Raw genomic sequence first — 13885 nt, 5'->3', positions numbered from 1 at the left:
CTGGCTTGTGGTGACCAACCAGCGGTCACACTCCGCTTTCAAATGTGCATGTTTGTGCAGAAAACCCGGCGGAGGTGGGGGTGCGTGGCGCACGGGGACGCCGGACGCAGACGCGGCTGAGGTCGAGGTCGGCGAGGCCCGGCTCTCGCATGAGCATGCCCATGATGCTGTGTCGCGCATACAGGCCGGGGGAACTCGTCTTCAGGCAGGGTCATGTAGTCACGCTGGATAAGCCAGAGCAGGGACGGGGCATGCGAAGCGCGCCGCGAGCGAGGCAGAGTCCACGGAGGGCAGGTCAGCGCGGCGGCTCATGCTGGAAGACGGGCTCTGGGGGGCATGCGGATAAGCAGAGGATATCAAGGTTGTGTGTGCGTGTGTTCGTCTTGTACCTTTCGATAGGCTTGATATGGGGCCCGCCAGACCGGAGGAGAGACTGCAGCGCGGGCAAGGTTGAGGCGGGTCCGCCGCCGGATTGGCGCGAGGAGGGGGTTCCATTTATATTGCTAGGGGTTGACCAGCCTAGCCATCGGTGATCAGAGCTTCAGACCTTCTGGGTCTAGACGTCCGATAGTATATATGATGGGCTCAAATCCGTCTGGAGCATCCGGCTGAGTTTGCGCGCTGTGGAAGAGTACCAGTGATCCGTGACGGGGGTGACAACGCTTGTAAAACGAGAGCTGAATTGGATCATACAGTAAAAACTAAAGCATGTCGAGAGTGTATACGGTGTACATGGGGGCGCAGTACATGTTTTGTGAAGGCATAGAATGTACGCGAGGGCATAGAACATATGTGAAGACGTGTGTTTATAGATATGTGACCAGGGAAGCAATCGAGGCGACATAGAAAGAAAGGACGCATCCAAGCCTAGACATGACGCAAATCAAAGTCCAAAACGGCGGAATCAAACAGTTGTCTTACCTGAATGCTCCGCACAGCCCTCACGCGCCTCGCACGGCTTTCGCAAGCTGGCCCTTGATGTCTGTAATGAGGCCAATGATGGCGATGACATCCTTCTGTAGACAGGATGTGGAAGCGCGCAAGAGAAGCATATCCTGATCGGCTATTCGTCAGCCCATGGAAACACAAGCTGAGTGCACTTGAAAGGTTACCTCATGCATACGCATGATGTCCTGGTGCGATTATGCGTCAGCAAGCATATCACATCATGGAGAATCGAAGGATTACCTGTCGCATGCGTACGATATCCTGCCATGATCATTCGTCAGCGACGTAACCTAAGAACGACCGACTCAAGCATGTACTTACCTGGTGCATCCTCTCACCGCCGTCGTTCGACTTCGGAGGTAGAACCGTGCTCCCGGTGTCACCGCCGTCGACGATGCAGAGTGACTCGACCTCCATGATGTCTTGATCATCCTCGACTTGACCTTGCTCAGAAGAGACGGGGGCAGCTGCAGGCCTGGCTGCCCTGAAGGGCCGACACTCTTTTGTGGCGACTGTAGCCTGCACGGAGTCTACGGACTCAACGAAGCCTTGCGGAGGCTCGCCCCTGTGCGAAGGCAGCTCCCCTAGCTCAGCGACGCAGCGCTGGATGGGTTCAACTTTGGCGTCAGTGAAGGTCGGAGACATCTCTGGACCTCCGGCCGCATCGCAAAGTGGAAGAGCGTTCCTGGCACAGTTAACGTCACCACTATTCCACATAAAGTGAAACAAGTACATACCCCGTGGTATAGACGGAAGGATTATGATACATTGATCGCATACGCTGAGGCGATCGGTCAGCGCCACCCGCGCCGGTGAGGGTGGTCCCCGACGTGTTGCTGTTAGCGCCACGCGAGTGTTCGTGTCCCGTATGGGCCGGGGGTTTTCCGTTAGCATGATAGCGCCAACTGTTCGCATATGAGTTGGTTGGGTCAGAGAAGATGCTTGAGATGCTCACGTAGAGTGGTGGCCCAAGCGCCGCGCAGGATGTGCCTCCGGGTTCGCGCCGCGCAGGCGCTTCACCTGGTGGCGCTCAGGGTCGTTACCAGCCCCTTCATCAACAAGAGCCTTCCCCGACAGCACAGAAGCGACGGGGTATTCTTCTCTAGGGCGTTTGGTCGCTGGAATCATGGACGAACTGGGGTGGCATGGACCGCAGGCTTAGTCTCTAACGAGGCGCAGTGACTGGTACACGCACCTCCCTTCGCAGGAAATAGGCATGCTAGTCGTCGCTGTTGAAACTTGCGCAAGCAAGTGGAAGGCTGTATAACGTTGAGCGATCTTTAAGTGAGCCACAGCGTCTTTGGGGAGTGGGGTCTAAGAGTTACGGTCTCCGAAATCCTTCGTTTATATCCGGTCCTCAGAGCGCCGAACACTGAATCGCACAATAGGTCAGTGCACATGTTGGCCGAAGAACCATGGAAGTTCAGACGCGGGACACCTCCAAACCGACTTTCGCTGAGGCATAATGCAGGTCCGAGTCAATGACATCCCGATCGCGACTAGTCGAGCTCGGAACTTTCCGAGCCTACGGGGCCAGTCCCGGCGTCCGCCGGAGCGCAGCATCTTGCGGTGGGCGGGCGAGCGCCTGTCGAGCAGCGTTTTTCTTCGCTGACCATAGTATAAAGTGTAGTCATGAACCTCGCGCGCATCGTACTTAGCGTGCGAGTAAGTACCCCGCCGCCGAGCACGCAAGCGCCCGACCCCCACCCCACACGCTCCCTCACCCATTTCTGACGGCATGACGACACGGCGCGCGTGGATCTCAACGATGGAAAGGGATGGGATGGAGATGGGTATGTCGAACGGAATTGAAGGTGCGTCGGTAGCATGTCCGCCGAGCCGTTCCCGGTTTGCTGATCGTCCTAGCAGCATCTCATTTATCCTCAACGCTCGTTGCTAGGATCGTGCGTGTCAGCCGGCCGCATCGCGCTCAAGAGCCCGCTCCCGCCCATTCGTCTGCCGCCCTGTTTTATCTTGCCCTCAGGTCTCTTCCCTGCCCGCCCGGCAACATCGCTCCCGTCTCGACCCGCGGTTGCCCTACGCGTCACTCTGCAGCGCGGTTTCACATGCGTCCCGGCAATGATACTGGATGGTATACACAGTCGACCTCCGCGATCCCGCCCTCGTCCTCGGCTCGAAGTCGTCGTTCGTTTAGCGATGTCGTCTGCTAAACGAATGTCTGCCAAACGAATTGCCATCTCCCATGCACTCCACACGAACGGTCTCGACTAACGGTGCATGTCCCGTCGCGCGGATGCTCGTCGACCTCAAGACCTCTCTTCCCCCAACAAGTCATTCTAGACGAGATTGTACCACAACTCCGATCCCCCACTGCGCTCTCGAAAGCCTGAATCCGGCGCCTGCTCAATACATTCGTCGCGCCGGCCCGAGCAAGGCCAGCGTACGTCCTGTTCGGCGACTCGTGGAACATGCGGCATCCGCTCACAGGGGGCTGCATGACCGCTGCGTTCAACGACGACGTTGTCCCCCTGAAGCGCCAGCGTGAGATCGTCTGAAGCAATCTGCGAGTCCACTGTCTTTCACCTGCACATCGACATCTCAGCTCTTCTCGCGCGCGTCCTCCGCCCACGGCTGGCTTGGCCACCCCAGGGCATTGATTGCATATTGAGGTATGTCTTTCCCTTCTGTGTCACTTGCTGACGTCTTCAGTTGCCGTCCCCCTCTAGGGATGCGTCGTCGACCTCTCATCGCGGTCACCGGGAGCTTGCCCGCTGACCGTATCTGTCTTCGCTCCGTCCGGTTGGAGACGGGCACCGTGCCCTTCTGCATGCGCGCGAGGTTCGCGCTGCTCGACGGCTACTTCGGCGGACTCCCCGTGAGCCATCGGGGTCTCACAGGTCCATGGAGTTACACGGTTCGTGCCTCACAGCCTTTGCTTGACGAACAGACACTTGCACCGTCGCAGGCGGCGGACCATCAATTTGGGGCCCGATCACGCCCGACTCGGACACACGCTGTCCGGCCTTATTGAGGAGGAGGAGGAGGCTCCGTTGTGACTACGCTGCGTGAGGACGCGAGGGAGCGGCTGACCCGGACTTCACTCGATGGTGGGCGTCACGACCAGAATGAACAACACGCGCTGATCACTCATTAATCTCTCCGCCAACCCTGCGAGATGTGCAGTCATCCCCCATCCACTTCGCAGCGTCTCTGTCGCGCGGTGAGTCCTGCCGCTCGGCCTGTAAGTACAGCGCCGACCACGCCACGGGCCGCTTTGCCCTCCGAGACGGTTTGCCTAGGGCACGGATAGCAAGTGCATTTCTCCACTCACAGGCCTTCTGCTTACCACATGACCTGTAGGCCAATTGCGTCGTATTCTACGCCAGGGTGCCGGACTTCAGAGGGTCCGCCGTCCCCTTCAATCAACCAGCCTGTGTAGGCGGCCGACCGTCGACCTACCTTGACGAGCAATGGGACAGCGTAGATCAAACAGCTACTTCCCTTCTCGGTTGTCTGCCCTGGGGCCATTGTGAGCATCCGTGCGGGAGCGATATTTTGATGTTCATTGTGCCAGTTGCAGTCGCCGTCTGTTTCTTCGCCTGCACGGGGGAGAGATATCGCGTGACCTTGATACACGACGAATAGTGGCTTCCGTCTTTGCGCAGTGGGCGAAACGCATGATAATGTCCCAGAATTGCGATCGGTTGCGTAGCTTCACCCAATACCAGCCGGGTGGCAAGCTTCGTAAGGCGTCTCTGAAAGGCGATTAGGGAAAAGCTTCAACGTGACCCAAATTCTCAAGCTAAGTTTCACCTTAGAGGTATACCTCTGCAATCTGGCTGATCAATCGCGCACTGGCTGAGCAGTTTGAGAGGGATACCGCCGAGAAAGCTAGCTCGCAGCCAATGCCGATACCTATGTGCTATGCGGTAATCCTGTTGACGGGGATTGCGGGTATCGGCGTTGTGCTACGGTTACAGCTGTAACCTTGTGTGCATACCATAATTCCGTTGCCATGTATACTGCACGTCATCCCAGTACTAGTGCTCTGTGCGAATCCTACGTCGCATTCCTGCAGCGGCACTGCGGATTCGTTCACACTGGCAGATTGATCAAGGATAGCGATGAGTTCGATGAGAGCGACGCTGACGCACGCTACATACGTAAAAACATGTTAGGCATTGCGCATGGACTCGGAGACTCGAGCTCAGAGTCGCTTTCGGGCGAAGAGAGCTCATTGAGCCACAACCGCGCCGCGACCGCCACCTGACCAATGATGGATAAGGCCGGCATCATTATGCCAGTAGGGCTAGGTTAATATAGACGTCAGACATATGGCTCCGACTGGTCCGCTTGCGTAGCTGCCGCGTAAGTAGTCTCCGTCCGATCCTCGTACCTTCATCCGGTGTCTTGCTCGGTCGTCGATCACGAAACATGGCTCTAGAATACGTTTCGATACGGGACTTGACAGGGGTGCATAATGACGCTGTCAATTCTGTTGCGATCAGCCCCGACGGAGAACTCATCGCCAGCGGTAGCTCCGATTGTCTCGTCGTCGTCTGGTCGCTCGACACGGGATTACCTCTGCATCGCCTTGTTGCTGATGCCGCTGTACTTTCTTTAACTTGGCTGGAAGATCCACGCATTCTTACTGTCGGCACAGCCAACGGCTCATTGCTTACGATCTCCGTTGATTCGGTGAGTCCCTTGATCAAATTCTCTCGTACGCACGATGGCAATAAATCAAGCTCATACGGCTATGACGACTATGAAGTCCTGCATCACTGTTTCGGGATTCAATGCACACTCAAGACCTATCGAGTTCTTAGCCACCACTGTCGACCGTGCAGTGACCGGAGACCAAGACACCCCGCCACCTAGCCGGCTCGCGTCCGCGGCTCAAGATATAGTAAAAACTTGGACATGGGAGGCGAAAGGTATGCAGGGTGTATCCATATGGGACAGGTTGTTCAACCGTGATCTTCGCAGGATGGGAACACAGGGACACTATTCCACCGCCGCCCTCGAACTCATACAATCGAGGCGAGCCCCCCATCGTCACCTCGGTACATTGGTTATGCAATAAGAAATCCACGCGAGACTATCTGTTAGTTTCTTATCTGCATCACAGTATATAGTACGTACGCGACTGCGAGTGCATTAGCGCGAGCTTTCGGGCTGATTCCCTCTAGTTGTCATGCTTTGGAAGGTGGATCCTTGGAAGCGATATGGGCCATCCATGTTCCGTTGTGGTAGGACAAGACTGTTCGGTGCTCTCCTCACCCACTGAAATAGCACATTCTCAGCGGATCATGTACTGTCACACCAAAGGGTGACCACTTGGCCTATTCCAACATACTCAAGGGCTTTGAAATTTACGACCTTCCAGCGGGAACCCCCAGTGGTACTCACATCACTTTCAGAAGACCCCCTGCTGTGGCAGTGCCTCTGCCCGTGATGTACATCCACGATGGTACAATGTTGGCTTGTGGCGACTACGACGGCAAAGTGAGGTTAGTCGAGCCTGAAAATGGTGAGCACTTCCAGACGCTGCACCACAAAGGTGACCGCCCTTTTACAAAGAGATTCCTCAAGTACTTATCGTACCATACTGCAGACTGGGTCACCATTCAAGCAATCGACGTGAGCAGACGTCCATGGAAGTGTTATGACTCATGGAAAATCGCCTTCAGCATTTTTACAGCAAGGCCACCGATACTTTCCTAATCGCCTGCGGCGGGAGCCACACTGGACGACCAAACAACATACGCATTTGGGGGGCAGCAGAGGTCGAAACAGATAACTCGTCTGCCGCGTCCACTCCTTCTCCAGTTGGTATACGTGACTCGCTCAGCCACTCTATGTGAATTCTGACTATTTCTTGCATTGCAGTGGAGCGCAGATTGACCGACGAGCTTTGACTCTTTGTCAAAGCCCATCGACAGGAAAGCTTGCCGGCTGCTTCTCCACTTCCCCGACGTCCGATTCTCACACCATGTACTGAACAGTCGCCCGACTTCAACTCTTCTCTCCCTCCCATCCACGTCCCGTCGTTTATTTTTCGTCACGTATTGTTCCGCTGCGGGAATCCACTCCCCGCTGGCTTGAACTCGGTCTGGTTGTCAGGTCAGTTTATAGTCTGTATTGTGTAGCGAGTGACAGCGGCATAAAATCCATCTTATTTCGTTTGCCAATCACTGAGGACGATCGCAGGCACATATACAAATTCCGCGTGAGGTATACAGATATGATACATAGTCGATAAGCGAGCATAAGAGGCAGCGAACACCATTACGACACGAGGAATCACTGCGACAGGGCCTGGGACGGTAGAATCGAGACCACTCTGACATCTGTGAATTCCCGGGATGAGTGAGCGACGACGCATTGCGGACACGCAAAGCGCACTCACCGAAGATGAGGACCGACTTCGGCGGGACGGGCGTGTGATTAATTAACACGGGCGTATCGCCATATGCGGCGTGAGATTCCAACTCAAGAATGCGCCTGCCTCCAGCCTTCATGCCAGTGATGCCATTTGCGAGCCCCGGAAGAGTTTTGTCGACACTAACATGAAGCCGGAGCTGTAGCAGCAGTGAGTGACAGCGATGATCACCGTTGTCAATGGTATCGTACCGTTTGCTGTTCAGATATGGTGTCCACGAAGTAGGCGTTCGTCCCCTTGACCTTGCCAGTGAAGTGGATGTTTACGTAGTCACCTGCTTTGACCTCACGCCCCTGGCCCTCATCGATGTTGTGTACGTGTACGCCTGCCATATTGGGAGGAGCATTTTCCTTCGGCTCAACCAGCGTCGGGCCGCTCGAAGGGCGAGTAACACTGCTGGCCGGCCTTTCCGCGGTTATCTGCCTCGGCATCGCAGGGAACATCATAGCCCGGTTGGGGAGCGCAGCAGAGGGCCTAGTTGATCCTGTCGCCTGGCCGACCGCTTCGTGCGATGCGCGTGCTTGCTCGCCACTGTCTCGCTCTGTACGAGCGCGTTTCCGCTGCTGAGCGGAGCCAGCTCTGCGTGGTCATAACTCAGCAACGGGGCTCGAAGACGACAGTGGACACTCACTCGGACGCTCCTGTAAGTCCTTGCCCTGCTGTCGGAGTCAAAGAACCTGCGCACGATATGGCCATGAGTTATGCACTTAATTTGAGTTACGACCGTGTACGCAGAAGACACGCAACGTACCAGAGTAATAACCCAACAGGTGGATCGCTCTAGATGTTGAAGCATTAGTGCGGCTTTCACAAGTGGCAAGACGCCACTCACGTCGCTCCCGTGGCCTCAAACTCGTATTCCTCGTTCGCGGCCAGCCATACATCAAGGACAGATTGATTCACCTACAAGCGCATGCGTCAGCCCCGTACATGGTCTTGAAGTGTGAAGATCTCGCTTACCGTGCCAGGTGTCAACGAGCAAATGATGGCAGCAGCGCGGACCTTAGCGCCATGGGAATAAGACCCAGTGGGGTATGTCAGCTCCACGTACGTAACGTCACGGTTAACTTGGTCCTTATCCAGAGCAGCCTGTGTGATGTGCAGTGTGTGGCCTGCCGGAGAGAACCTTACGCGCTCCCCAGGTTTCAGCGTCAACGCCCTGGTCTCATCAGCTGCTTCCTCCAAGGCACAGAGCGTCACGACGTACCAGAAAGACTGTACGGTTGTCATTCCGATGAGCGAGGTCAAAGTCAAATCAGCAGAGGACGGCGATACCGAAGGCTTCGCGACGACCTGGACATGCTCTCTTATGGGGCTGGGCAGACAATGCAAGACACCATAGTGCGAGCTAGGCGCAACAGGCAAGAACAGAGACTCGCGTAACGTGGCAAACAAAGGTGCATGGGTGAGGACATCCGGCCGAAGTTCTTTGTTCCGGCGTGAAGGGGTTAGCGCGCTGTGTGTCAAGATTCGAAGGCTGTTACCCTGTCGAGGAGTTGAGATCTGAGATCTGCCAGCGAGAGCTCCTTGGGGGCGCCGGCATGGTAAGAGCCAGAGAAGAGCAGAGACACGTTACACGTGCGTCGATGCTTACCGTCCTCTTCCTCCTCTCTCTCGCGCCCACATTTGGTTGGCCGTTTCACAAAGCGGGAGGGAGATCCAACGGACGACCGGTACCGTCCGAGTCGCCCAGACGGATGTTCATCTGTGCTCACGATGAACGTGCTGTTTGGCGGTGTATAGATGGGCGCTAGCGGACGGAAGGCGACGGTTGGCCGGACCGTTTGTGCGTTCAACGTTCCAACGCTCAACCAGCGACGTTGACTCTGCATCGACCCGTACGCACTCCTTCATTGGCTACGATCCTTGGATCCTGACATGCTATTCAGAAGGGCTCCGCTGCATCCAACAGCCGGAGAATCTCGAAAACGTTGGAGTGCAGGATTTCAGGTGAGTTATACCCACTAGTGAGCGCGTTGCGACGTGTCTGAGCGCGCGTCTGTTCTTCCTCCGTGTACACAGGGGAGCATCGTGCGGAGGCAGCTGTCGCTCGTGCATGTGCCGGTGGGCGACGTCGGCAGCCAGCCCCGGATCTATCGGTCGTGGACAAAGCCCCGGATCACCCACGAAGTGTCGGGGGGGGCGATGTAGATGCTGATACCAACGAGGACAAAGTTGCCTCTGTACGGCCATCCCTGATCAACGACGGAAATGGCCGCATACGTCTCTCGCACTTGCGACTGTAATCCCCGCACCCACTCTCGCACCCGAGCTCCTTACGGATCCGCCGGCGTCAGCAGAGCGCGGCCAGTAGCAGTGATCCTTGTCTAGACTCACGCCCGCGCAGCTACTGAGTCGTCGGATACGCTCCTCGGGTCGCCGATGAACACGCAGAACAGACTCTCGCGCTGCGTGAGCTCGACCCGCAGCGTTTCCGTCCATGACCACCCGGCAAGAAGCTATCGCGATCCTCATCCTCATCGGAAACGCTGCACGTAGGCTGTACGTTTGAGTCTGCGTATCATTCTCGGCGTATGGCAGTCACCTGCAACTTACCCGTCAACTTGCAAGAGCATACCTCAACCTCTATACCTCTACCCCGTTCTCATCACTCTCCCCATCATCTGTTGCGCCGACTCGGGCGCCTTCAACGTGACCCCGCGTCCGTCTAGCGGCTTCGGCAGGCTGTTCAATGCGAAGTGCTTCCCTCCGGCTACCTCACCAGGATTGTCTTCGCTCCCTGCAGTTCCTCCGCGCACCGGTGAAGATGAAGAAACCACAGTGCCGTGTACCCAGGCAAGTCCGGCTCTTATCCCCGCATTGAAAGACGGGGAATCGGCAGAGCCCGGCGGAAGGCACCACGTCTGCCGCCTGCTGTCCTCGCCCTCTACCGGCAGCAGTCATGCGGCTGATCGAGGACAGGGGGCTGACATCGTGGGGCGTACGCAGAACACGGTGAAGTACTCGGTGAATATCCGCCACGAGTGGGAGGAGAACCTCGCCCGGATCCTTTCGCGAGCTGCAGATGGAGGACGCTGCGGAGGAGGACGTGAACGAGGACGGCGCGCAACCCGCGAGGGATAGCGTGTACGAGCAGCAGGGCGGACACGCGCGAACCACATTGGCAATACTTCCGGGTACGCCTTCGGACGGAGCCCACTCGTATCACGCCTATATCGCGGACCCCGTTCGCTGGCGATCATGCGGGTCGAGGTGTCAATCCTACTCAGGCTTCTACTCGTCTCTGCTCTCCTGTCGCGCCTATTCCTGCGTGACCTCCAAGCAATGTGTTGTGCTTGATCTCCTCCAGCATTAGCAACCCGTATAGCGCTATCTGCAACGAAGTGCTGCTCACTAGTTGACGCCGCCCACATGGATCTCAGCGACGTCCATCAAAGCGTGGTTTGGCTACGGTCCTCTCTAGCGATCGTGAGTCCCGCTTGTTCATCACCTCTGGCGGTTGCGGACGCGACGAACGCCGACATTTCAGCTGCAGCGCGACCCAGTCTCACCCCGACAAATTCGGTGTCAGACACCCCGTGATACATGATCGCCCGGCTTTCCTTCCGCCGCGTCATATTCCAGGGTGACGCCCGCGTCAGTCATGGACTTCGAGATCATGAAGCCCATCAGCGAAGGCGCTTTCGACTTTTGTCTTCCTCGTGGCACATAACCCTGCTAGCGGCTACTTCGCGACCAAGACGGACGATTGTGAAGGACCAGGTCGTGAACGTCAAGGCGGGGCGTATGACCTCATGGAGCAGGACCAGTCGTCGTTTGTCGTCAAGCGCTGCTTGGCCTTTCAGGGCAAGGAGAACCTCTGTCTCGTTATGGTGCAGTCAACAGCGGCAACGGCGCCGCGCTACCCGGTCGCTCGGATTTCTACTCAAAGAACGGGCATGCAACTACGTCGCCGAGGCAGTTCTTGACGTGGAACGTTTATACCGGCTTGGTACTGTACATCGGTACGTAGCGTCTGTGTCTGCCATTGTTCAATTGACTAACTCTTCTTGCTGCCACAGTGACGTCAAATCTGTTTATATTGGTCCATCGACGAGTGCGGTCACCTTAAGCTCACTGACCTCGGGGATACTCAGCTTCTCTTCGGGCTGCGCGCGTGGCGAAGACATAACCCTGGAACACGCGCGCCCTCAAACGACTCTGCATGCATCGGGTTCACTGGAGTTTACGCCCGGCCTACGTACTTAAGGTTCGGACGATAATCCTCGGCCAGGACGGTCACCTCAATCGTGGTCTTCGAACGCCGTCAATGTAGTCTAGCGGCTCTGATCACACGGCAGTCAAACGGCGAGCAATAGTCGCACACGGACAGTCCCCCACAGTTCCCCGCGACTGAAATGATCACCGACCTCCGCTTCTCGCAGTATCCCACCTGGAAAGCAGAAGACGGTGGGCACGTCAGGCTCCCTCGCCCAGCGAGATCATGAAGGGTTGTAAGTACCACCTGAATGATCTGCCCAGCATTAACGCATCCATCGCGCCCACCGACGTCCTCTTCTCGGCCTCCTACAAGAGTTCCATAATCTCCCCCATTGCAGACACCATCATCCCCGCCACAATCGCCTTCACCGTGTTTGCGCCCTCCAGGAGACCATCGGGCAGGTGCCGTACACGCATTGGGTTGGTGTAGGCGCGCGCTCCCAAGTCCTGCAAGGCGAGCAGGGCGTCGCCGACCTCCCTGGCGAGCAACGTCGTCGACGACAGATGTGCAGCTCCTTGGTTGGAGTGCTAACGCCACGCTTGCTCGCACCGGTGACGAGGCGAGCCGTGAGAGCCTCGGGCTCGGCGAGCGTCGGGCAGGGAAGGGCGCTGCGGTGGAGGGGGCTTGCATGTGAGCGGGAAGGTGAAGAAGGGCATCGCTGTACGACGAGCGGTGGTGCACAGACGATCGTGGAGGGCGGGAAGGGTAGCGAGGTTGTCGAGATGACTAGGTAGAACGCAGGGCGCACTACCGCTCAGTGGGCACGCAGAAGCCGGAGCAACGGCAGGCAGCAGCGAGCTTATCTGCTAGCTGGGAGGATGCGAGCGTGGACGATACTCCGAAGGATGGAGGCACGCAGGAGGAGGATGAAGAGGAGGGCGGGGAGACGCACAATGTAAGCACGTTGAAGCGCCCAAGGAATATATTTAAGAGGACTGCGTCGCATCTCTAACGATGCCACTCCACCCGCACTGGCTAGCATTCAGAATGCTGTTCCTCCTCTGCGTCTATATGCTGGTCAAAGCCGCTGTAGACGCTCTTCCTGAAGGCCCCCCTGTGAGGACTAAATGGAAGCCCCTCCTCCTCCTCCTCCTCCTCCTGTGCCAGCGTAAGTCTCAAACATGGGTTTATAAAACGGAAAGTCAGGATTACTTTCCTTTGTGACAGCGGCGTGAAGATCCGCTATGCCGGAACAGCGGACATCAGGCGGCTTACGCGCGCTCCGTGACAGTGAACTCCCCTACGTGCTCATTGTCCGGCTCACAAGTGGGAGATGTAAGCTTTCACTTGCTGCGGAATTGCTAGAGAAGTCATGCCTCTCACCACCTAGATGTTGTTCTCGTCTCGCCGGATGCGATACTTCCCGTTCCGCGCATCATGGTGCTGTCAGGCAGTACAGTGTACATTGTTTCAGAGGTATGATTTGTTTCTCGAGGACATCTCGCAACTGGGCATTGATGTACACATTGATCGTATAGCCTGCGTTCGCGATCCGCTGGGCCCATTTCACTGGCGATACCTTAATGTGGTATGAAGCAAGGATCCCGGGCCCCGATATTGAACCGTTCGAGGAGTTCGCCACCTGCTTCCTCATGAACTACGGATTTGCCCCGCGCGACACTGGCGCCGATGATGCAATCGACACGTATGAGATCGCGCACATCTACAACCGATTCGAAGATTGTATTTTGTGGGGTTCTTTCGAGGACGACACGACATGGGCCCACGTTCGCGAAGCCTACTGGAGGATCTTCGCTTTCTCCGTAGCCGCACACTATATGATCGCGGTCCTTAAGATTCTCGTAGCGATGTAGCACGCGAATCCTTTCCTCCACACATCCGAGCTATGTGTATAGTCTCATTGCCCCAATTCTTGGACAAGGGTTCGCGAGGACAGTTTCCCTTTCGGTGTCATACCTTCCCGAGCTGTCGTACTCCTCTCGCCGTCTTTTACCACCCTTCTTTGCGCTCCCGCTTTCCAGAACATCTCCACTGCTCTGCGTATACTTCTACTGGGCTGTATCGCCGTCTATGTATCGATGCCTCTCCCCAACTCTCTTCTTCGACCGGCGCGTTACACGCGACGAGATGGTTCATGTGTGCAAAACGCAGCAAGTACTTAGAGAAGGTTGTCGCACGCAGGTTTCATACAGCCCCCACGAGATATCGCAAGAGCACGCAACCATGAAGACGATCTAACACGCCGCTACCAACAATGGAGATGGCGCCGCGTTTGTCAGGCAGGCACTTGGGCGACTTCCTAGGTGCGCGGCAGCTCTGACGGAGGCGGAGAAGTGTCTAGGGCGCTG

General features: G+C 56.7%; 3 protein-coding genes across 3 annotated transcripts; 1 reads left to right on the top strand and 2 right to left on the bottom strand.

Annotated features, from left to right (window-relative positions):
• Window positions 1-941: 941 nt before the first annotated feature.
• Window positions 942-2076, bottom strand: B0H18DRAFT_1120603 (uncharacterized protein; the record flags this gene model as incomplete). Its single annotated transcript, XM_048034165.1, has 6 exons — window positions 942-1055; window positions 1113-1133; window positions 1189-1209; window positions 1270-1633; window positions 1686-1853; window positions 1904-2076. 6 exons carry the CDS (start codon window positions 2074-2076, stop codon window positions 942-944), a joined length of 861 nt encoding a protein of 286 aa, XP_047891766.1.
• Window positions 2077-7215: 5139 nt separating this feature from the next.
• B0H18DRAFT_1120602 (uncharacterized protein) lies at window positions 7216-8584 on the bottom strand (the record flags this gene model as incomplete). The annotated part of the gene is made up of 8 exons (XM_048034164.1): window positions 7216-7262; window positions 7322-7493; window positions 7546-7933; window positions 7986-8031; window positions 8106-8134; window positions 8187-8257; window positions 8315-8513; window positions 8562-8584. 8 exons carry the CDS (start codon window positions 8582-8584, stop codon window positions 7216-7218), a joined length of 975 nt encoding a protein of 324 aa, XP_047891765.1.
• A 1210-nt stretch (window positions 8585-9794) lies between these two features.
• Window positions 9795-13390, top strand: B0H18DRAFT_1120601 (uncharacterized protein; the record flags this gene model as incomplete). Its single annotated transcript, XM_048034163.1, has 7 exons — window positions 9795-9856; window positions 9928-10321; window positions 10380-10491; window positions 10988-11187; window positions 11963-12281; window positions 12335-12471; window positions 13055-13390. The coding sequence occupies 7 exons, from the start codon at window positions 9795-9797 to the stop codon at window positions 13388-13390; spliced, it is 1560 nt and encodes a 519-aa protein (XP_047891764.1).
• Between the last annotated feature and the right edge of the window lie 495 nt (window positions 13391-13885).

This window comes from Fomitopsis serialis, assembly GCF_022376445.1.
Source record: "Fomitopsis serialis strain Sig1Antser10 chromosome Unknown B0H18scaffold_49, whole genome shotgun sequence".
Classification (NCBI taxonomy): Eukaryota; Fungi; Basidiomycota; class Agaricomycetes; order Polyporales; family Fomitopsidaceae; genus Fomitopsis; species Fomitopsis serialis.
The sequence above is the reverse complement of the archived record's forward strand: the minus strand, read 5'-3'. Positions and strand labels throughout refer to the sequence as shown.